Source organism: Hemiscyllium ocellatum, chromosome 17, assembly GCF_020745735.1.
Source record: "Hemiscyllium ocellatum isolate sHemOce1 chromosome 17, sHemOce1.pat.X.cur, whole genome shotgun sequence".
NCBI classification, from domain to species: Eukaryota; Metazoa; Chordata; class Chondrichthyes; order Orectolobiformes; family Hemiscylliidae; genus Hemiscyllium; species Hemiscyllium ocellatum.
In genome coordinates, this window is record NC_083417.1 from 52171944 (window position 1) to 52195212 (window position 23269).

The 23269-nt window shown below is 46.1% G+C and overlaps 1 protein-coding gene across 1 annotated transcript in view; it reads right to left on the reverse strand.

Annotated features, from left to right (window-relative positions):
* LOC132824077 (dynein axonemal heavy chain 5-like) overlaps positions 1-23269 on the reverse strand; it is a 285827-nt gene that overhangs the window by 90518 nt on the left and 172040 nt on the right. The window contains 1 exon segment of the mRNA XM_060838346.1: positions 10709-10976. Coding sequence (XP_060694329.1) covers positions 10709-10976 — 268 coding nt within the window.

Below are 23269 nucleotides of genomic sequence, written 5' to 3' on the forward strand. Positions count from 1 at the left end.
CAGTAACTTCTGTTTTTGTTTCTAATTGCCAGCATCTGCAGTTCTTTCAGTTTATATAACATGATGGAGCATATGTTTAATGTAAAGACAGGACTGTGCGGCAGTCACTCTCACCAATACTGTCATGGACAGATGATTCAGTGACAGGCAGATTGGTGAGGATGAAATCAAGTAGATTTTTCCCTCTCATTACTTCACTCATCATCTGATGCAGACCCAAGTTAGCAGCTATGACCTTTGGGACTTAGACTTGGGAATCCAGAGACAGCGTATTCCTGTTAGGGTGAAAGGAAAGGCTGGTAGGTATAGAGAATACTGGATGACTAAAGAAATTGAGGGTTTGGTTATGAAAAAGAAGGAAGCATATGTAAGGTATAGACAGGATAGATCGAGTGAATCCTTAGAAGAGTATAAAGAAAGTAGGAGTATACTTAAGAGGGAAATCAGGAGGGCAAAAAGAGGGCAATGAGATAGCTTTGGCAAATAAAGATTAAGGGGAATCCAAAGGGTTTTCACAAATACATTAGTGACAAAAGGGTAACTAGGGAGAGAATAGGGCCCCTCAATGATAAACAAGGTGGCCTTTGTGTGGAGCCACAGAAAATGGGGGAGATACTAAACCAGTATTTTGCATCAGTGTTTACTGTGGAAAAGGATATGGAAGATATAGAATGTAGGGAAATAGATGGTGATACCTTGAAAAATGTCCATATTACAGAGGGGGAAGCACTGGATGTCTTAAAACACATAAAAGTGGATAAAACCCCAAGACCTGGTCAGGTGTACCCCAGAACTCTGTGGGAAGCTAGAGAAGTGATTGCTGGGCCTCTTGCTGAGATATTTGTATCATCAATAGTTACAGGTGAGGTGCCAGAAGACTGGAGGTTGGCTAATATGGTGCCACTGTTTAAGAAGGGTGGTAAGGACAAGCTAGGGAACTATAGACCGGTGAGCCTGACCTCGGTGGTGGGCAAGATGTTAGAGGGAATCCTGAGGGACAGGATGTACATGTACTTGGAAAGGCAAGGACAATTTAGGGATAGTCAACATGGCTTTCTGTATGGGAAATCATGTCTCACAAACTTGATTGAGTTTTTTGAAGAAGTAACAAAGAGGATTGTTGAATGCAGAGCTATAAATGCAATCTATGTGGACTTCAGTAAGGCGTTCAACAAGGTTCCCCATGGGAGACTGATTAGCAAGGTTAGATCTCATGGAATACAGGGAGAACTAACCATTTGAATACAGAACTAGCTCAAAGTTACAAGCCAGAGGGTGGTGGTGGAAGGTTGTTTTTCAGACTGGAGGCCTGTGACCAGTGGAGTGCCACCAGGATCAGTGCTAGGTCCTCTACGTTTTTTCATTTATATAAATGATTTGGATGCGAGCATAAGAGGGATGAGTAGTAGGTTTGCAGATGATACCAAAATTGGAGGTGTGGTGGACAGTGAAGAAGGTCACCTCAGATTACAACAGGATCTTGATCAGATGTGCCAATGGGCTGAGAGGTGGCAGATGGAGTTTAATTCAGAAAAATGCGAGGTGCTGCATTTTGGGAAAGCAATTCATATCAGGACTTATACACTTAATGGTAAGGTCCTGGGGAGTGTTGCTAAACAAAGAGACCTTGAAGTGCAAGTTCATAGCTCCTTGAAAGTGGAATTGCAGGTAGATAGGATAGTGAAGAAGGCATCTGGTATGTTTTTCTTTATTGGTCAGAGTATTGAGTACAGGAGTTGGGAGGTCATGTTGCGGCTGTTCAGCTCATTCGTTAGGCCGGTTGGCATATTGCATGCAATTCTGGTCTCCTTCCTGTCGGAAAGATGTTGTGAAACTTGAAAGGGTTCAGAAAAGATTTACAAGGATGTTGCCAGGGTTGGAGGATTTGAGCTCTAAGGAGAGGCTGAACAGGCTGGGGCTGTTTTCCCTGGAGCGTCAGAGGCTGAGGAGTGACCTTATAGAGGGCATGGATAGGATAAATAGACAATGTCTTTTCCCTGGGGTCAGGGAGTCCAGAATGAGCTGCTAGAGGAAGTGGTGGAGGCTGGTACAATTACAACATTTAAAAGGCATCTGGATGGGTATATGAATAGGAAGGGTTTGGAGGGATATAGGCTGGGTGCTGGCAGCTGGGACTGGATTGTGTTGGGATATCTGTTCGGCATGGACGGGTTGGACCAAAGGGTCTGTTTCGATGCTGTCCTCTATGAGTCTATGAGTCATGGCAACATAAGGAAACAATAAATGGTTAGGAATTCCAATGCATGCCTGAGTGTGTGGTAGAGGTAGATTCAATTAAAAGCCTTCAAACTGAATGAGCTAACTTACTACAAAGGAAACTTTTGCTGCATCACATAAAATAGATGAGTGAGTGAATTCAGGGATAATGGGTGGAATGGCTTTCACCTGCTAACATTCTATAAATTTTGAATGATCTGAAATTATTATTTGGTTCGTCCAATAAAATCTGTTGCCTGCTATCTACAAGCTCCATCTCTCTTACTGGCAACAGTATGAAGCTAAATCAGACTGTTCCCAATCAGAATGCCAATTCAATCACATATTAACAACATCACTATTTCTACTTATGTAGCATTGTTCAACTCCAACCTTGCCTCTGTTCATCTGCTGCCGAAATCTTCAAGAAAGCTTTTGTTTCTTCCAAATTTGAGGATTCTGACCAACTTTCAATGTTCTATCCCCCATACCCTTGATCTCAGCAAAAACTGCTATAACATGTGTCAAGTCTCATTGACCTCCATTTCTCCAATGCTAGCCGGCCCACATTGGCTTCCAATTAAGCAAAATTTTGAATTTGTTTTTAAAGATTCTCAGTTTTGTTTTTAAATGTCTATATTATTTTACACCTTTCAAATTCTATAACTCTTCCAGCCACACAACCTACCTAGATATCTGTCTTTTTCTAATTGTGACCCCTTGAACATCTTTGATTTTAATCAGTTCATCATTGGGAACAGTGCATTCAGCCGCCAAGACCCTAACTTCAGGAACTCTCCAACTAAACATCTTTGCCTCTATACCTCCTTTAAGAGGCATCTGAAAATCTGCCTCTTCAACAAGCGTATTATTATGGCACAATGTCCCTTTTATGTGACTCAATGTCAAAATTGCCTTATAACGGAATAATTGAAACATCTTGGAATGTTTATTACTGTAGAAGTGTTACATAAATAGAAGCTGCTGTCGTTACATCATTTGGCTTACTGTTTCTTCACAATCATAATATAATATTTATCCTCATCAATCTCAGATGATAAGATTAACTCAAATAGAAAATACAAGTCACACTGATGCAGAAAGGGGTTCTCTTTTATGGTTGAAACACAGGCAAATGAATAAGGCAATGTGTTGCATTGGGATGTATCTGAAATGGAAAATGTTCCTCACCCAACACAAGCATGTATTACATGGATCACACAGCAGGCCAGGCAGCGTCCGAGGAGCAGGGGAATCGGCGTTTCGGGCATTAGTCCTGCTTCAGGAATGAGGCTGGTGTGCCAAGCGGCCTGAGATAAAGGGTAGAAGGGAGGGAATTTGGGGGAGGGGTGCTGGGAATACGATAGGTGGAAAGAGTTTAAGGTGAGGGTGATAGGCCGGAGAGGGGGTGGGGGGCGGAAAGATCAGGAAGAAGATTGCAGGTCAAGAGGGCGGTGCTGAATCCGGGGGTTGGAACTGAGATAAGGTGGGGGAGGGGAAATGAGGAAGCTGGAGAAATCTGCATTCATCCTGTGTGGTTGGAGGGTTCCTAGGCGGAAAATGAGGCGCTCTTCCTCCAGGCGTTGTGTGGTCAGGGGTTTTGCGATGGAGGAGGACAAGGACCTGCATGTTCTTGGCAGAGTGGGAGGGGGAGTTAAAGTGTTCAGCCACGGGCGGTTGGGTTGGTTGGTGCGGGTGTCCCAGAGGTGTTCCCTGAAACGTTCCGCAAGTAGGCGGCCTGTCTCACCAATGTAGAGGATACCACATCGGGTGCAACGTATACAGTAAATGATGTGTGTGGAGGTGCAGGTGAATTTGAGAAGATATGGAAGGATCCATTGGGGCCTTGGAGGGAGGTGAGGGTGTGGTAGCAAGGTTTGCACTTCTTGCAGTTGCAGGGGAAGGTGCCGGGAGTGGAGGTTGGGTTGGTGGGGGGTGTGGACCTGACGAGGGAGTTGCAGAGGGAGTGGTCTCTCCAGAATGCTGATCCTTCCATTTCTGTCGCAAATTCATCGGCACCTCCACACACATCATTTACTGTATCTGTTGCATCCGATGTGGACTCCTCTACATTGAGGAGACAGGCTGCCTACTTGTGGAACGTTTCAGGGAACACCTCTGGGACACCCGCACCAATCAACCCAACCGCCCCGTGGTTGAACACTTTAACTCCCCCTCCCACTCCGCCAAGGACATGCAGGTCCTTGGCCTCCTCCATCGCCAGACCCTGACCACACGACGCCTGAACGAAGAGTGCCTCATCTTTCACCTAGGAACCCTCCAACCACACGGGATGAATGTAGATTTCTCCAGCTTCCACATTTCCCCTCCCCCACCTTATCTCAGTCCCAACCTCCAGATTCAGCACTGACCTCTTGACCTTCAATCTTCTTCCCGACCTCTCCACCCCCACCCCCTCTCCGGTCTATCACCCTCACCCTCACCTCCTTCCACCTATTGTATTCCCAGCACCCCTCCCCCAAATTCCCTCCCCCTACCCTTTATCTCAGCCCGCTTGGCACACGAGCCTCATTCCTGAAGAAGGGCTTATGCCCGAAACGTCGATTCTCCTGCTCCTCGGATGCTGCCTGGCCTGCTGTGTTTTTCCAGCACCCCATTTTTCACCTCTGGTCTCCAACATCTGCAGTCCTCACTTTCTCCTTACATGGATCAGTACAACATTCAGACACACATTTTTTTCCTTTGTGCAAATGAGTAAAATGAGTTTTTCATCCTTGACTAACGGACTCAATTCCAAACACATCACTGACTGAAATCTAATTTTATGAGGTACATTTTATAGCCCATCTCTATGACTCACTGCTTTATTTTGGAAATATCATTATTCTTTTTTCCATTGATTGGATTCTCAAAAATACTGCCATAACAGCAAAATTCTTCTCAAATAAATGTAGCTGGTAATATCTGCAGAAATTGACAAGCTTATCATTTTGAAAATAAATCTAATAATTTTTACATTTTAATATTGGAATATTGAATAATTTACTGGTCATTTAATATTCACAAAACAATCTTTTATTCTGTTTTCTTCCAGCAAAGAAAAAAATGATAAGGTTCATTTTAAGTTAAAAATCACACAACACCAGGTTGTAATCCAATAGGTTTAATTGGAAGCACTAGCTTTCAGAGCACACTCCTTCATGGTGGAGTATATGATCATAAGACACAGAATTTATAGCAAAAGATCCTGTGCCTTACGATCTTACACTCCACAATCGTCTGATAAAGGAGCAGTGCTCCGAAAGCTAGTGCTTCCAAATAAACCTGTTGGACTATAACCTGGTGTCATGTGATTTTTTAACTTTGTCCACCCCAGTCCAACACTATCCCCTTCACATCATTTTAAATTAGCCAGTTTTCAGATGCAATACTTTACTACTTACAAATAATTAGTCCAAATGGAGTTTTGACTATCCATTTAACAAGTTGCTTGAATCTAATTAAGCTGATCAATTTAGTTTTCCAACACAACGTTATTATTTTTAAATAATCAGAGAATTGCAGTATTGTCAAAACACATTGCTTCCTTAGAACGTGATAAACTAATGTATAGAGTAAAGTAGAACTCAATGTTATTTTAACAAGCATCACTGCCAGGATATTAATGTCATTATAAGAATTCTGCTTCACAGTCCAAGATCAAACTGAGTTAGTTTATCACTTTAACACTAATTCTGTTAAACAAATTTTGCTTAGTTAAGAAAGTAAATACAGTGTCCAAATGTCTTAAGGTTAAATTAGGAGCTTCCCCAATGATCCAATGAACAAAGGCATCAATTGACCTCAGTACCCTAAGTCAGAGGGTTAAGGAATTTTAGCCAAGATCTTTGAACTTGGTCATTCTCCAATTATTCTTTGCTGGAAAGTGTACATTGACAGATGTTGAGAGAAACAGGATACCTCCCAGATCAATTAGCCAAAACATGAGGACTGTCTGCATCAGTTTGAATTCCAAATAAGCTAATGGCTGCAATGAAACAATGGAAGAAAAAAGGTCAGAAAATGGCAATTAAAAATAAATAAAGTTAGCCAAATGATGGAAACCAAGGTACCTAATGGGTTCAATTTACACTCTGATGTGGTGAAAATAATGGTGAGTGTGTTGAGTTAATCAGATGATCCTCTGTGCCAAAGTAACTTTCACAGCAAAGTTCTATTTTCTTAAGTAACAAATTGAGCTTCTTACCATCAGGTGGAGAGAAGCCTATATTCATGCATTTCCATCTCATTAATTACTTGACTGGGTGGACTGAACTTCCCCTTCTCAATCAACTTCTGTACAATGACGATACTCGTCTGCATAAACCAATCATGTACCTGGTGACTTTATTTTTCAGCCTCTAGTCCTGGTCAGTACATAGTTTTTGCTGCCTGTACCAAATGTTGCTCAAGAGTCCTTGACTTCAGTTTTGCTGTAACCTCTACAACTCAGTATGTGTCTCCATGGGGACCAAGGCTCATGGACATGTCTGCCTGACCTATCTCTCCACATTATTGGAGCATGGCAAGGTACCTGTTTCAGCCTCTCAGTTAGTACTTCAGTGGACAGGATCATGCAGTAGATTTTATACCACAATGGCACTTGAGCACAGAGGGCGTGGCTGACAGTTTGAGGCTGTGAGTGTCACTTCAGTGCAGAAGACAAAGCAGGAGCACGTGGCTGTAGGAAACAGTCAAGCATCAATGTGAAGGGCAGAAAGTTGTTGCTAAACAACAGGGTGATGTTGCTAATGTCAGAGGAGGCAAATGTGCCAACACCACATGTACATAAACAGCTTGGCCATGTGTGAAAGGAAAGAGGAGACATGCTCAGTGGGCTGAGGGTGGACACCAGTCACTTTGGGGGTAGTGCAAGAGTCAATGCAGGAATGGGCTAAATGTGTTGCTGGTTAAAGCACAGCAGGTTAGGCAGCATCCAAGGAACAGGAAATTCGACGTTTCGGGCATAAGCCCTTCATCAGGAACTTATGCCCGAAACGTCGAATTTCCTATTCCTTGGATGCTGCCTAACCTGCTGTGCTTTAACCAGCAACACATTTTCAGCTGTGATCTCCAGCATCTGCAGACCTCATTTTTTACCCTAATTCTAGTCTGGGGGCTGGCCACAGTCAGTCATGCGGTTGGTCCAAAGCATGCCTGGGATTTGACTCCATTTTAATTGAGGAATATGGCCATGATCATTTCAGGAATTCAGGGCTGCAATGTAAGGTCACCTAAAGGGCTGTTCCAGTAATCATGGCTTAGATATTTTCGAATCGACCTGTTCAGAGATGTTATTACAACACCTCTGGAGCAGATGGAACTTGAACCCAGGCTGCCTGGCTCAGAGATAGAGACACTAACCTTGTATCACAAGAGCCCCTTCAGTAATCAGGAATGCAGTGCTTACACAATGCAGTACATCTGCCTTCAATTCACACTTAATCCACATCTCAGTGATAGTGTTCTCCCCTCACACCACCATTGAGGCTGAGCACCCATGGCCACAGTGATGGATGCAGGTCTGGGCACATATCTGGGAATGTTGCTGGGCCAAGGTCTCCCTTTCTTGATTTGATTTATTATTGTCACGTGCTGGGATACAGTGAAAGTATTATTTTGCATGCTTTCCAGGGAAACCACACCATAATATAGTGTGATATACTGCAGAATATAGTGTTATAGCTACAGAGAAGATGGAGAGAAACATTAACTGTAATATATGAGAGATCTGTTCAGAAGTCTGATAACAGTGGGGAGGAAGCTGTTCTGGAATCTGTTGGTACATGTTTTCAAATTTTTGTATCTTCCACCCAACAGAAAAAGACACAAGAGTACAGCTGAGTGATCTCATGTTGGAGCTAACGTAGCAATGACTCCTTCATCTTGCATTGTGGACCTCCAATGCCTGATATGCCCTGTCTCTTTCTGTAGATTGATCATGTGATTTATGGTCAAGGACAGAGTCACATCTTCAACATGGAGCTCAGCAAGTGCCTGGTCTCTAGCATTCCCCTGAATGCCATGGATATTAAGGGCTTCTTCCTCCAGCTGTTGTTCACCAGATTGTATCCCCATGTCTATTTCACAAAGATTTGTATTTATGTGCATCCACATCTCAAAACATCTCACATGCTATGGTCCCAGTTGGGATACAAACAAATACCTTGCTGATGCATCCTTTTCGGTGGGGGGGGGGTCAGGGGGAGGGGGGGTGGAGCGGAGGAGGGGAGTGAGGGAGGTCACAGTCTTTTGCTTAAAGATAACGGTGGCACAAGATGACTCAGGTTGTGGCTTCCTGTATTGGCACTGGTGCTAATGTTTGTGGAAGAGCAGATAAAGAACTGAGGAATAATATATGCAGATAAATGCTTTTGCTTCCATGATGATCCAGGAAGAACAGGGAATTATATTACTTACTGGGTCGCTGGCGCATTCATGTCTCCCCATCATTACGGTAACAGTCCTGGTTTTCCTGGCCAGCTCAATGGGGTGAGGAGCTTTATTTTCACAAACGAACCTCGCCATAGCTGTGTGCCAATGTTTCCGCCACTGGGCTAAAGAGAAGGGTTGGACATGATTGAAACGGCTGCAGGAGCAGTTTTTGAAAATGAACAACCGTAGAAGGTGGAAACCACCCCCAGTAAGTGGGCAGGAGGGTTTAGTAGTTTTAAGGAACTAGGTGGGTCTGAGCCCTTAAGCGTATGTACTGCAGACTCTTGTAGGTTATGGAGTAGCAGAGTGAGAGTGAGTGATGTGAATGTGAGGTAGTGGAAGAAGTTAGTACCACTTATCATTACAGACAGCAGGAGGTTATTCATTGTTTTGTGATATCCTTGTTGTGCAAGGCTCAAAATTAATCCTCCTCCTAAGACTTCTTGAACCTTTTAGGGGCTACTTGTTCAGTCTCAGCATCTCCTTCATTAGATGACACAGAGTAACAACACCTCTTGTACTTGTGTTGTTATGTGGGGAATCAGACTCTCACAGAAGCAGAATTAGAGGAATTTATCAATATTCCCAACATTTTTCACCAATCCATCAAACTTAAAGTCAAAACACTCAGAACACCACAGCATTTAAATTGTCACCAAGACAACTGTTACAAATGCTTTTTAAAAAAAATAACTGACACACTTCTGTAAATAAAAAGCTATGACTTTATACAGTGCTATCCATGGATTGGTGAAGTCACAGCTAAATCACTGTATGTTTGTCTCTTTATGCAGTCACTGCAACTTGAGAGGTTCATAGCATGTGAGATGTTTTGAGATGTGGTCACAAACAAATGCAAATCTTTGTGAAATAAAACTGTTTCATATTAAGTTCTACCATTTACACAGTGTTCACTAAAATCACATCCATTACATCTCCCCTATAGAGTAGCTCCAGAGAAACACAGAAGATAGGATCAGCAGTAGGCCATTCAACCCCTCAAGCTTGCTCCACCATTTAATAAGATCATGGCTAATTATCGAGTTCCATACCGTAATCCCACTTTTCCCCCATATCCCTTGATCCCTTTAGTCACAAGAGCATATCTACCTACTTCTGTAAGACCCACAATGCTTTGGCCTCAACCACTTTCTGTAGTCGTGAATTCCAGAGGCCCAACACTCTCTGGGTGAAGAAATCTTTCCTCATCTCACTCCCTTTATCCTTAAACTGTGACCAGAACACCTGAAACTTTAACATTAGGTTGCAAAGAATTAATTACTTCAGTTGTCTGTTGCCAGTTCAGTGAGTATTCTTTTATTTTAAAGCTTTAAAACTATACTCTCCCTCTCCCTACTATTCAGCCACCCAAGCATCAGTGCAGACCCTCTCCCCACTTTCCCCCCTCCCCACTTTTCAGTCCCACACTGGCCCCCTCACTGAACCCATCCCCTTGTAGCCCCACCCCACGTTCAGCTCTTCCAGTTCACTCACCATGTTTTCCAAAGTAACTCATGCACGATCTGGCTTATATAAATAATGAGCTGAGATGCACGCGATTGTGTGGGACTGAAAAGTGGGGAGGGGGGAAAGTGGGGAGAGGGTCTGCAATGATGCTTAAGCAGCTGAAAAGTGGGGAGAGGGAGAGTATAGTTTTAAAGCTCTAAAATAAAAGAATAATCACTGAACTTGCAATAGACTACTGAAGTCATTAATGCTTTGCAAACTAATGTTAAAGCTTCAGGTATTCTGGTTACAGTTTAAGGATAAAGGGAGCGAGCTGAGGAAAGATTTCTTCACCCAGAGGGTGTTGGGCCTCTGGAAGTCATGACTGCAGAAAGTGATTGAGGCCAAAGTATTGTGTATCCTGCAGAAGTAGGTAGGTACGCTCTTGTGGTGTTTATGGATATGAACCAAGACACTCAACACCATGCCTTTAACTTCAAAACTGAAAATCTTGGCAACAGCTTCTCATGTTGAATCTTGGCCAATGTTTCTCATGTTGAATCTTGGTTACTGTGATGTAGTGTCCTGTGTGCTGCGTATGTGATCGTACCTGCAATTAGGGCATCCTTTGGCCATCTGCTGAACCAATCCATGGTACACCCAGAAATCAGCGCTGGGAATTTCAAAGCTCGATTACGGAACTTTTCTCCGACTGGTGAGAAACAAAGCACAAGGTGCAAGTTCTGCCGGACCCGGCTCATAAAGTATTCATACAGGTTCTCATTGGTTGGAGGCCTCCTTGGAAACTCCTGCTTCATTATAGGAGTGAGATCATTATTAACTTCATCCATCTCATCACGAGTAAACAGATTTGAAACCTATAAAACAAGGACAAGTTAAAAAACACTTCTAAGCCAGCTGTCAACAGAAACTACACTTGGGCAAAGTATCCATAGAATCCCTACAGTGTGGAAACAGGCCATTCGGCCCAATGAGTCCATACCAAACCCTCCAAAGAGTATCACACCCAGACCCATCCCTCACCCTTTCCCTGTAACGCTGCATTTTCCTATGGCTAACCCACCTAACCCATACATCCCTAGACACTATGGACAGTTCAGCATGACCAATCCACCTAGCCTGCATATCTTTGGACTGTGGGAAGAAACCGTAGCATCTGGCTGAAACCCATGCAGACATGGTGAGACTGTGCAAACTCCACACTGACAGTGGTCCAAGGGTAGGATTGAACTCAGGTCCCTGGTGGTGTAATACAGCAGTGCTAATCACTGAGCCACCATGCCACCTATCTCTAGCAATGGGGGCTTGTCTGGGATCCATTGATATTAAAGCCTGTGCCAACCTCGCCAGGAAGGTTAGCTATAGCAAGGTCTGTGCCTGATCAGAAAGCTACACCATCTTTTTTTTTGCATGTTCAAGGTGAATGAACAAATACATTCTTCATTGTGTTAGATTGGTTCTTTTCATTCATACATGTGCAGTTTTAAACAGCATGCTGGAAGTAGGTTGAGGCAGGGAAGTAGGTGCCCCCTTACTCGTTCTAACATTTTTATTCTGTGAGTGTTGGTTCTTACTCTATGATGAGGGAAAAAGCTAGCTACTTGGTAAGCATCTGGTAATAAAGGTAAGGTCGTAGGGAATGTTGCTGAACAAAGTGACCTTGGAATGCAGGTTTATAGCTCCTTGAAAATGGAGTCGCAGGTAGATAGGATAGTGAAGAAGGCATTTGATATGCTTTCCTTTATTGGTCAGAGTATTGAGTACAGGAGTTGGGAGGTCATGTTGCAGCTGTATAGGACATTGGTTAGGCCACTGTTGGCATATTGTGTGCAATTCTGGTCTCCTTCCTATCAGAAAGATGTTGCAAAACTTGAAAGGTTTCAGAAAAGGATGTTGCCAGGATTGGAGGATTTGAGCTATAGGAAGAGGCTGAATAGGCTGGGGCTGTTTTCCTTGGAGCGTCGGAAGCTGAGGGGTTAGAGGTTTACAAAATTATGAGGTGCATGGATTGGGTAAATAGGCAAAGTATTTTCCCTGGGGTCGGGGAGTCCAGAACTAGAGGGCATATGTTTAGGGTGAGAGGGGAAAGATATAAAAGAGACCTAAAGGACATCTTTTTCATGCAGAGGGTGGTACGTGTATGGAATGAGCTGCCAGAGGAAGTGGTGGAGGCTGGTACAATTGCAACATTTAAGAGGCACTTGGATGGGTATATGAATAGGAAGGGTTTGGAGGGATATAGGCCCAGTGCTGGCGGTGGGACTAGATTGGGTTAGGATATCTGGTTGGCATGGATGGGTTGGACCAAAGGGTCTGTTTCCGTGCTGTACATCTCTATGACTATGACTTTAAGCGATTAAGTTCTATTTTATTCCTAAGGTTTAATATTGATTGAGTGATTGATTTATTGTCACCTGTACTTGTTACAAATACAATGAAAAGTTGTATAATGTTGCCACTATCCAGCCCCATCAGAAAATAAACTAAGATGTAGAATATAAAGGTAAAACACTAAAAAATTAAGTGAAAAGTTCAACGTTCTAGTCCTTCTTGTTAGGTGCTTAGTTTTTGGCTTGGATCTAGGCTCTTCCACCCCTATGCTGAGTCCAACACTAACACAAAGCAGTGGGCCAGCTTGAGTCCCTTCATCATGTCGCTGACATTGGAATTGTGTCACCATTCTTCAGCGCCATTTTGCCTCCACCCACATCCACCGTGTTAGGCCAGAACCTCGGGATTCCAGTCTTTGCGAGTTCTTTGGAAGGAGAGACTGCACCAGCTTCTTTAGTTTGGAGCAGAGCACCGTTTATTTTACAGAATCAAAACTGGCAAACTATACAACGAATTCTACAGCATGCAATTCGTTGGAGAAGGCGTTCTGCTTTCCCCTTCGGACTTGGCTCAATTATACTTCGCGCTGCCAGGAGTTCCCGGTCAGTTCTCCCTCGCTCGTCCCCTCATTGGTCAGTACACCTGAGAGCGAGGGGGCCTGCGCCTCTATTGGCCGCATCGAGGTGCCTGTCCAGTTCCCGCTGTGCCGGACAATGGTACAGCCATCCTGGGGTCGGCAGTTCCGACCCTGCAATCAATAGTCCATTGTTCAGAGTATCGATCTCATTACTATGTGTCTGACAGGCTAGGTGTTTTCCGTAACAGAGTCAATGGTTTTCCGCAAGCGAATTAACAATCATTATTATTTATCATGGGTTTCGATGGGAATTCGTTCTAGTAGGTACATTAACAGATGCTTTAACAATCATGTACTCCGATAGCGCAATTCACACCGTTCGACAGTTACCGGTTCCTTTATTAGTCATGAGTTCTCAATGGGGCAGTCTGATACTGGCTGACATGATCTAATCAGCGAGGAATGTTACTTCAGACAGGTAGCCCTGCAGTTGCTAGGTTCTCCCCCATGGCTGTGATTAACTGTTTGGGGACTGGAACTGGTAATGTCTGCTGTAGCAATAGTGCTACCCTCCCTAGCCCCACTCTAGGCAATCTGATGGTGTATTCTCCCCAACATTCCCTCCCTTGGCCTCTTTTAGAGGCCACACACCCCCCATCGCGACGCCCGCGTAACAAGGTACATACAGAGAATTTAAACAAAAACATGCAAATCTAAAGTAAGGTCCAGCTCCGGGAGGGCTCCTCTGCAAAGGTAACAAAAGGACAAATTAATCAATTATGGTAAAACGACAGACAGAGGTTGGGGAAGTGGTGAAGGTATGAAGGTATCACAGATTAGTATAGTAACGGGCGGAAGAGTTGTAGAGGGGAGAAAGAAGAGCAATAAATCGGCTGGGGGCTTAGGTCTGCAGTCCACGGAACACCCAAGTGTAAATTTGTGAGGGATACGAAATGGGACACTAGCAGCGGTCTTGTTCTCGGCAGTAATCAAAGCGCAGCGAACAGGTGTACTGTGGCCCGGGTCTGGTGCAGAGAAGAATGTCTCATAGAACCATCATGAGTCGCAGACATTGGTGCGAGCGTTGAGTACGACTCGAACGTAGGGCCCCACAGTTTGACTGTGCCTGCTTTAGGTAGCCTCTCATCCAAGGAGGCCCACCCGTCCTTGGCTAACCAGTCATCAATCCTTACAGCGAAGGGTGGTGGCCAGTGGCTGTTCCTCGTGGTCGTTAGGCGAATCCGTTGATAGAGGCCGTGCGCTATGATGGTTAGGCGAGTCGCCGGGGCACACAGTGTTCCCTGATGCTGGCATGTAGCGGACAGTGCTAGTGTGCACGTTGCCAATGATGGAAGGGGTACCTGGACAGCACACCGACCCACCCCAGGGTTAGTACGGGGTAGGGGGAGTAGGAGTAAACACATACAGATAGAACCCTGCTATCTGTCCGGAACAGAGGAGCATTAAAGGTAGTCGCCAATGTGTGTACATTAGTCAAGGCAAGAGCACTGTTTTAGAATTAGTACAACAATAGTCCCCCTTGCCGTTAGAGAGAGCGTCTGACTGGCAGTGGTGAGCAGGATGCAAAAATCGTTGAAACCGCCAAGGTTAAGCCGACTCGAGGAGTGTACACAGAAGCAACCGCGAGTGCGTGAAGTAACTCCCCCCTCCCCCCACCCCAGGCAGCAGCTGTGTAAACGGTGGACGTAGGAAGGGTCAGTGGGGTATGGCTGCAGGGCAACGCGACGGATGTTATGATCGGGGCCCCGCCAGATGCCAGACTCACACCAGGGGGTAGAATGGGGAACATGCAGGGTCACAGCGGAAAATCGTAGACTGTATTGTGCGGCGTCCGCAGTGATGCAGCCCGTGGTGTATGGGGATCTAGGGGAACGTGGCCCTGAGGGGATGTAGCGGGCAGCCGGTGTAGCACCACCGCCTGGTAGGCGGGTGTGGGAGTGCTCGTTCCTGAGAAAAGTTAGTACTGAGTAGCATCAAGAGCAGAACCATAGCGCACCACCGTGGGCGACGCGATCGGATGAACTCGAAAGAAAGCCATTGAGACCGCTGACATGCACCGGAGAGATAGTATTTAGTACGCCTGCACCCGTAGCCCATTCAGAGGTGGTAGTGCATCATTGGAGAGAATAACCGCCAGATCCCCACTCGCCTGGCTTCCCATCGGGAGGCGTGAGTCACTTAATGCAACTGGCCGCACGGAAAACCGGCTCCACGGTTCATGAATGGAAGTCACCCCACAGCATGTATTCCATATGTCCCTGCACGTTTGTAGGAGATCACACGCAGGCTGTCGTGTATTCGGAGTTGGTGGCGGCGCAGGCATCTGTTGAGGAGTGCAGAGCCCAGCGTATGGGGGGTTCGGTTGAAAAGTAATGATACCACATTACATTTAAACCAGGGAGATGGGGCTGCAGAAATGTGGTGAAAGGTGTCCTGCCATCCCCAGGGTGACATTTGGTGAGGTGAGCCAGAAAACATCCTACCAGTATGGGAAATAAAAGCATTGTATTTAACAACCGCCATTAGCACATTCCTGTGAAGGCGGAGCCATTGGGTGAGCTGATCTGGAAAAGCTCCTTGCTATTAGACTCAACGGACATCACCATGCCAGTACTTCTGGATGTGAAGTCTCATCTAGTAAAAGGAAGAGGGGGCCAGTGCGAAATGTCCAATGCATTCACTAAGATTGCCCCCCACCCAGTTGTGCAACAGAACTGGAGAAACCAGATATCAATCAAGACAATGAGAGAGAGAAAAAAAGTGAAGGTAGGCCTAACCCCTAACCTTTCTCACAGCCCATGGACCTGTACGAAGTTGTCACCTAAAAAAAATAGAGTGATCCCAGTGTGAGGTAGAAGGAGTGGTTCCGTCTAAAAGGAAGAAATAGTACCTTATACAAAGGAGGCCAGAGCAATTTGTGAACTCCAATCAGAGGGAAAAAAGGTCCCTGACCACTGGCTGCCACAAAAGGCAATTGAAACAGGGGGAAATAGATCATCCTGTAGGGGAATTGTTCGTCTTACTGTTAAAGAGTCAGAAAAAAGCGAAAAAATTGCAACCACCCCACTGATTCAGTATTGGGAGAGGTAACTGCGGAAAAGATACCAAGTAGCAGCATTTCTTAATCAGAAAAAGGTAAAAAGCAAACGTGCGCAGGCTGTGGAAGACATTCAGTAGGAAAGGCTGCAGCCAATTGGGAAATAGCACTATACAGGGCAGATAAATTCCGGGACAATGATGAAAATGCAAGATAGTACGAGTCTCGGTTATAGCTTGTCGTGCATCTGCACTAGCAGCTGCAGGCGCAAAAACGTCGTCATGCACATGAAATAACCAAATGTTGAAAAGTAAAAATATCCGGCCAAGAGCTCTACCGAAAAAATAGGGTGACCCCCTAGAGGGGGTCAAAGGATTGGCAACAGTTAAAAGGGGAGAAATAGTACACCGTATAGGGGAAGGCAAACTATGTCCACTGTCACCACAGGTGATTAAAACAGATTGTCGTATGCGCAGGTTACTTCCTTAGGAGGCAAACCGAAAAAACAGGAGGAATATAAAGTAGGTAATCAGTTCAGATGAGCTGGACATGGGTGAATGCACCACGCATCGCGCAGGAACTGTAACAACTGCAGCGTGTACACTATGTAAATGACAAACCAGAAAGTTGTCGGGTGTGAGATCACGAACATACAGGGTCGGCTCTGTTGCAGTATGGGTGACCCGTGGCAACAGGACAATAGAGCAGCTAAATTTCCACTGTGTGGTTACGAAAAACATGGCACAGGGGGCCCCCTAATTTCCCAGGGTGCACAGCATAACTCGCACGTAGGGGAGAACCCCGAGCTGTTCGTAAATATTGTTGAGAGGTAATTTAAAAACACAAAGGCAACTCAGAAAGCATGGGTAACATCAGCAAAAAAGGCACCTGCGTATTGCTGAAGCTCCTCTTCAGGCGAATTGTTCCCTGCTCTTCCCAGATATTCATGTACGTCCTGCCCGTGTTTTAGCCTGAGGGTCCCCCATGCATCCAGGGAGAGGGTGGTGGGGAAGCTATCTGGTGGGGACCGCCGTATAAGATTTCAGAAAAGGTCAAACGAGGCCGTCTCGTCTGTCCGTGGTCCTAAATTATCTCATGGCAGGTTTCTCTCTCAAAAGTCGCTACGTGACCAGGGGACCTAATTCTCCTCCCCCACACTAGTGGCGAGGAGAGGCGCTTGGACGGTTGGCCTAGTAGCAACGGCCCCCTTTAGCGGGCTATACCCTTCCTCACGACCCGCAATAATCTCCCCCTCATCCAGCTGGGAGGTGATGTCAAGAGGGGATTCGAACTCATTACCCTAGGTGGGTTCCCCAGGGCAAAGGTTGAAGACAAATTTAGAGAAAATGCACGTAAAACATCAACCACGGGCACAATCTTACTTTTACGACTACCCGCCTGCTCGCAGCGGAATCCACGGTGAACAAGGTGGATCACTCAGGACAAGGGTCAGTGAAGAAGTTAGAGAGCCAAAAGCATTCCCAAAATACCAGCAAAGATATCACAGAACAGACCTCGTTCGGTGTTGACGGACAACGACCCTATCGCTACGCAGAGACGTAGGGCAAAGCAGGGCTCTGTTACGCCCCCTCATTTCCCACGTGCTTGTCGGGCTCAGTCTCCTGAATTGAATTCAGGGCAACGTTTGGCCTCCCTGACCTGGGGCAATGGGGGAAATGGTGCCAGTTATTGTCATCCTCCCTTCAGACCCTGCACCCAAGTTTTCCATATGTTACCGCAGTCAGGGGCCCACCAGCGGTTGTGAACGGACTTACTGCCTTGGGCAACTCTCACATGCGTTGCCCCATGTGTTTTCAGCCCGTTCAGTATAAGGGATGATGATGATTATGGAGAGGGGGCCTTTGTCACGGGGACCCTGGTGAGTAATGTAAAACTCTGGGCAATTAGGAGATTTGCGGTGGGACGAAATTGGACTGTTTGCCTGAGGGAACTTGTCCCCCTGAATGAGATACAGAACGAGAGGTGCAAGTATAATCCTTGTGTATGCAAGAATCTGTGTGTGTGAAGGGCCGTGTGTCATAGCCAAAAGAGAGTGCGCAGGTGCTGCGTATCTGTGTGAAACAGAGAGTGAGAGCCACAAGGGGCTGCTCAGCTAGCAGAGAGGTTAACACTGTTCTAGCTCGAAATCATCTGATTGTTAGTGAGTGGATGTGTGAGTGTTGTCAGCTAGAGCTTGCACCCCCCTTTTTGACTGTGATATTTATGGATGTGTAACATGATCTTAAAAGACGAAAGAGTGCGCATGTGATTGTAATGAAAAGATGAATGAGCGCGCATAACACTTTAGCGTAAGGGAAAATCTGTGGATCTGAGAGAAAGGATGAAATGGGTGTGTAAGATAGGTCAGTAAAAAAAAATTAGAGGACATAGGCGGAAAGATGGATGAGTGCCCCCATCTCGTCATTAAAGAATCCGTGAGCATGAGAGTGGAAAAAATGGCTGAAGCAGCCATGTCGGCGGACAAAAAATGAGTGACTGGTCGCGAGGAAAAAAGATGAATGAGCTAGGCCAAACCCTTTACTGTCTGCTGAGTCGCAGGTCCCGGTTGGAGACCTGAGATCTGCAGCCACCAGGAAAAAAGGAGGAATAGGCAAAAATAAGTGGGCTGGGGGATGTCAGAGCCTAATGCCGGCTTCGATAATGCCGGGCAAACAGCGGTCGCATGAAAACCACTTTAAAAGGGGCGAGTAGTAGTGGCCACTGTGCCACCGTATGGTAATGCTGCACTGCGCATGTTGTTGTTCGGTATTTTCTATTCAAAAGTAAAAAAAAGAGGGTACAACCTGTCGAATAAGATGTAGTTAGAAGCATGATTCATGTCATCATCATGATAATTTAAGAAGACCTTCCCATCGGATTATCCCCTGGACCAGGACAATCGCGCCTACGTGTCCCTCCGATGTAGTGGTGGCTTAGTGGTCGATCTGTTAGGGTCGCAGACCCCTGAAAACGAGTAGCCCCTCCCAGAGCGAGCAATCCCGCCAAGAGTGAGCATTCGCGCCAAAACTAAACGGATCCCGCCCAAACTGAGCATTCGTGCCAAAACTGAGCAAACACGCCAAAAGTAAGTTGACCCGCCAGAACCAAGCTGACCCCGGGACACCCCGGGATTTACCGTCTTAGGACGGCACAACCGACAATTAAATGCTCCACCATCCCTTACTCTGTCACCTTTCTGTACCCATCTCTACCTTTTCAAGTAAAGAGTAATTAAAAATGATAGTGGGGCAGTACACAATGTTGGGAGGACAGAAGTCATTAACCCTAAAAATCAATGTGAGTCCACAGAGATAAATCCCAGCCCGTTAAATCCAGGGAACAAAACTCACAAACTCACAGAGCTGCAAATCTGCTCCTGTTTGCTGGACAGCTTTCCACGCTCTCTCTCTCTCAGAGGCTGCCGGTGCAGGCCCGCTGCACCCCGATGCCTCGCTGCCAACGTGGTCTAGCAGGTCCAGACCTGGGAGTAAGTGTTCCTGCAACACTCCCGTTCGCCACGTCCGTCAAAGTCACAGCACTCACTCTTTCTCTCTCACTGGGCCAGCCCCACACTGGTTGTCACCCGCATACATGCCAAGCCACGCATACTGTCGGTGTCTCTGCATCCCCGTCTCAGCCTGTCGCAGTCCCCTGCCCTCTGTCTTAGTAACATGCTCCGAGGCATTACAGCCTCGGCGGTCCGAGATCAGGTCCCCCATGTCGGATCTCCCCTGATGGGAACCGTGGTAAAAAACAGAGCGTCTTTCAAAGCCTGACCTTCGCGTGGCAGATCTCTGCTCTTAACAACCGGTCTAAGGCAGACGTCTGTGCGGATAACCCTGTTCAGAAGATGAGATCCGACCTCTGTCCCCCCGGGGTTTGGTAGATGCTAGCAGCAAGTGTGTATAGCAAGATTCGTCGGTCTTAAGTGTTTTGTAACGTGGATCCAAGCAGTCAAGTACGGTCAGCGCTGCAATAGTTAATCTCAGGGACGCGCTCGGCTCCGTAAGCCACGCGAATTAAACAGACAACAAGGGGCGCGCTCGGCTCCGAATCGCGGGGCGCGCTCGGCTCCGAAAGCCACGCGAATTAAACAGGCAACAAGGGGCGCGCTCGGCTCCGAAAGCCACGCGAATTAAACAACAGGGGCGCGCTCAGCTCCGAAAGCAACGCGAAATCGAACCGGTACTAGTTAAAAGGTTAGTGGTAGCTTACCAGTCAGGATTCTGCGATGCTGCTGCCAAACTGATCGGTTTTTTGGGTTGGTGAGGGTCAGAGAGCAGACAAGAAACTAACTAAAGAAATTTAACTACTGGAAGCCTTAGGTTTAACAGGCGCTTCCTCACCTTAGAAGGTTTCGGCCGAAGGTTGTCTGCCCCCTGATCCGCCAACGTGGCCAACTTGCCGTGGTCTCTTTCCCTTCCCGCGTCAGGCTCACCAGATGTTAGGCCGGAACCTCAGGGTTCCAGTCTTTGCGAGTTCTTTGGAAGGAGAGACTGCACCAGCTTCTTTAGTTTGGAGCAGAGCACCGTTTATTTTACAGAATCAAAACTGGCAAACTATACAACGAATTCTACAGCATGCAATTCGTTGGAGAAGGCGTTCTGCTTTCCCCTTCGGACTTGGCTCAATTATACTTCGCGCTGCCAGGAGTTCCCGGTCAGTTCTCCCTCGCTCGTCCCCTCATTGGTCAGTACACCTGAGAGCGAGGGGGCCTGCGCCTCTATTGGCCGCATCGAGGTGCCTGTCCAGCTCCCGCTGTGCCGGACAATGGTACAGCCATCCTGGGGTCAGCAGTTCTGACCCTGCAATCAATCGTCCATTGTTCAGAGTATCGATCTCATTACTATGTGTCTGACAGGCTAGGTGTTTTCCGTAACAGAGTCAATGGTTTTCCGCAAGCGAATTAACAATCATTATTATTTATCATGGGTTTTGATGGGAATTCGTTCTAGTAGGTACATTAACAGATGCTTTAACAATCATGTACTCCGATAGCGCAATTCACACCATTCGACAGTTACCGGTTCCTTTATTAGTCATGAGTTCTCAATGGGGCAGTCTGATACTGGCTGACATGATCTAATCAGCGAGGAATGTTACTTCAGACAGGTAGCCCTGCAGTTGCTAGGTTCTCCCCCATGGCTGTGATTAACTGTTTGGGGACTGGAACTGGTAATGTCTGCTGTAGCAATAGTGCTACCCTCCCTAGCCCCACTCTAGGCAATCTGATGGTGTATTCTCCCCAACAACCGCCATGAGTCCACTCTGGGCTGATCTCGGCAATGCAGCTGAAGCTGCTGAGTTCAGAACTGGGCCCACATTCGACACGAGGCCTGCCACGCTGAAGTAGGCACCACTGATGCTGCTGGGTCTCGCACTGGGCACTAGGCCCAATCTCACCTCCCTCCAACTTGCTACACATCTCACCCCTGCTGCCAATACCATCTGAGCTCTCCACAATAAAGTAAGTTAAAAAAAAGGAAAAAGGGGGAAAGGGAAAAAAGAAGGGGTAAAAAGGAACATTGGATAGAGAGGACAAGTCCTGGATTCCTGGCCTTAGGAGCCAGGACACTGCACTGCTTACTCCGCTGCCATCTTAATGGTGGTAATGGAACTGGTGGTAAGTTTACTATGATATTTGTGAATATAAAATAAATAATTGAATAAAATAATTAAGGAATTAATTAAAACACTTTAAGATGGTAGTGCAGAAGACGTGCTTGAATTGTGAAATGTGGGACAGTGGCATTCAGGACAAACCTGCTCGCAATAAGTATTTGCAGCGAGTCACTTCGACTCAGTGTTTCTGAGCCAGAGACCAAGTGACAGACTGCGACACCTCAGAGAAGGGAAAATTACACACACACTTTTTTCTCGGGACGCAGTCACAAACCTGAGGACAGCGTCTCCTCATTTCCTCACTGTTCAGGAAGAAGAGGTGTGACTACAAGTGAGGCAAGTCAGGGGACCAAAAGGGCAGGACCACCAATCTTTACAATTGTGCAACAGGTTTAAGAGGTTTATTTCAACTTGTTTGGATAACAATTTGAGTGACATAACTGACCAGGGCGCCACTCCATGGTGGAGCACCAAAAAGGAATTTTGTAGTTGACGGGGAAAATTTTATGAGGGGAATTTCATACTGTTCTGTACAGCAAAGAGTGAAAGTCCAGAAGCCATTGTGATTGGAGAGCTGCTTAAGGATGGAGAAGAACATAGAGTGGGAGGGTACAGGTATGTCAGTATGGATGTAGGTACCAATAATATGGGGAGATCAAGGAAAGAGATTCTGTATTGTTAGTACAAGAAGTCAGGCACCAAATTAAGAAGCAGAATCTCAAAAGAATCTCTGGATTCAAAAAGTGAGAGAGGCAGAAAGAAGGAAACCTCATGCTAGTGAGCTTAACACCTGACAGATGTCAAGATATCAAAGTTAAAAATCACACAACACCAGGTTATGGTCCAACAGGTTTATTTGGAAATACTAGCTTTCAAAGCACTGCTTTTTCTTCAGATGTACCTGGACAGTATGCTTTCAATGGTGTATCTGTAAAAGAGTCCTTATGGACAGGCCGAATTTCCTAAGGCTTCCCAATTCTCTAGTTTCCTACTAATCTTTACCACATTGTATGTTCTTTCTTTCACTGTTGTGCTGTCCCTGTCCTCCCTTGTCAGCCATGAATGCCTCATTCTCCCCTTAGCATGCTTCTTCTCCCTTGGGATGTATTTCTCCTGTTCCCCCAGAACTACCCCCAGAAACTGCTGCTCCATCGCTGCATACCTCGCTGCTGCTCCACTTTCTTCCCTTCTCGGCTCTCCACCGTTCACATGTTGTGCAGTGACTGAGACCAGAGCTTTTCTACTCCTCCACATATGCTTCCAATGCCCACTTCAGTGAGGCTTTAGACTCCAACGCAGCAATGAGAAATTTCCCACATCCTCTACATCGTTCTGAACCATTGTTGATCAGAAAGGCTTGTGTGGCCTAACAGCTTATTTACTTACAAGATGCAAAGAAACCAAAGCAAACAAAACCAATAAGCCCCCACCCCCACCGATCCAGGCCACTGTGAGAGCCCCTATCAGGGATCAGTGAGATCAAAATGCAGACTGAGGCATCATTAATCACAGCACCAACCAGAACAGGAGACTCCAGACGTCGCACTGCTCTTTAAGGGACA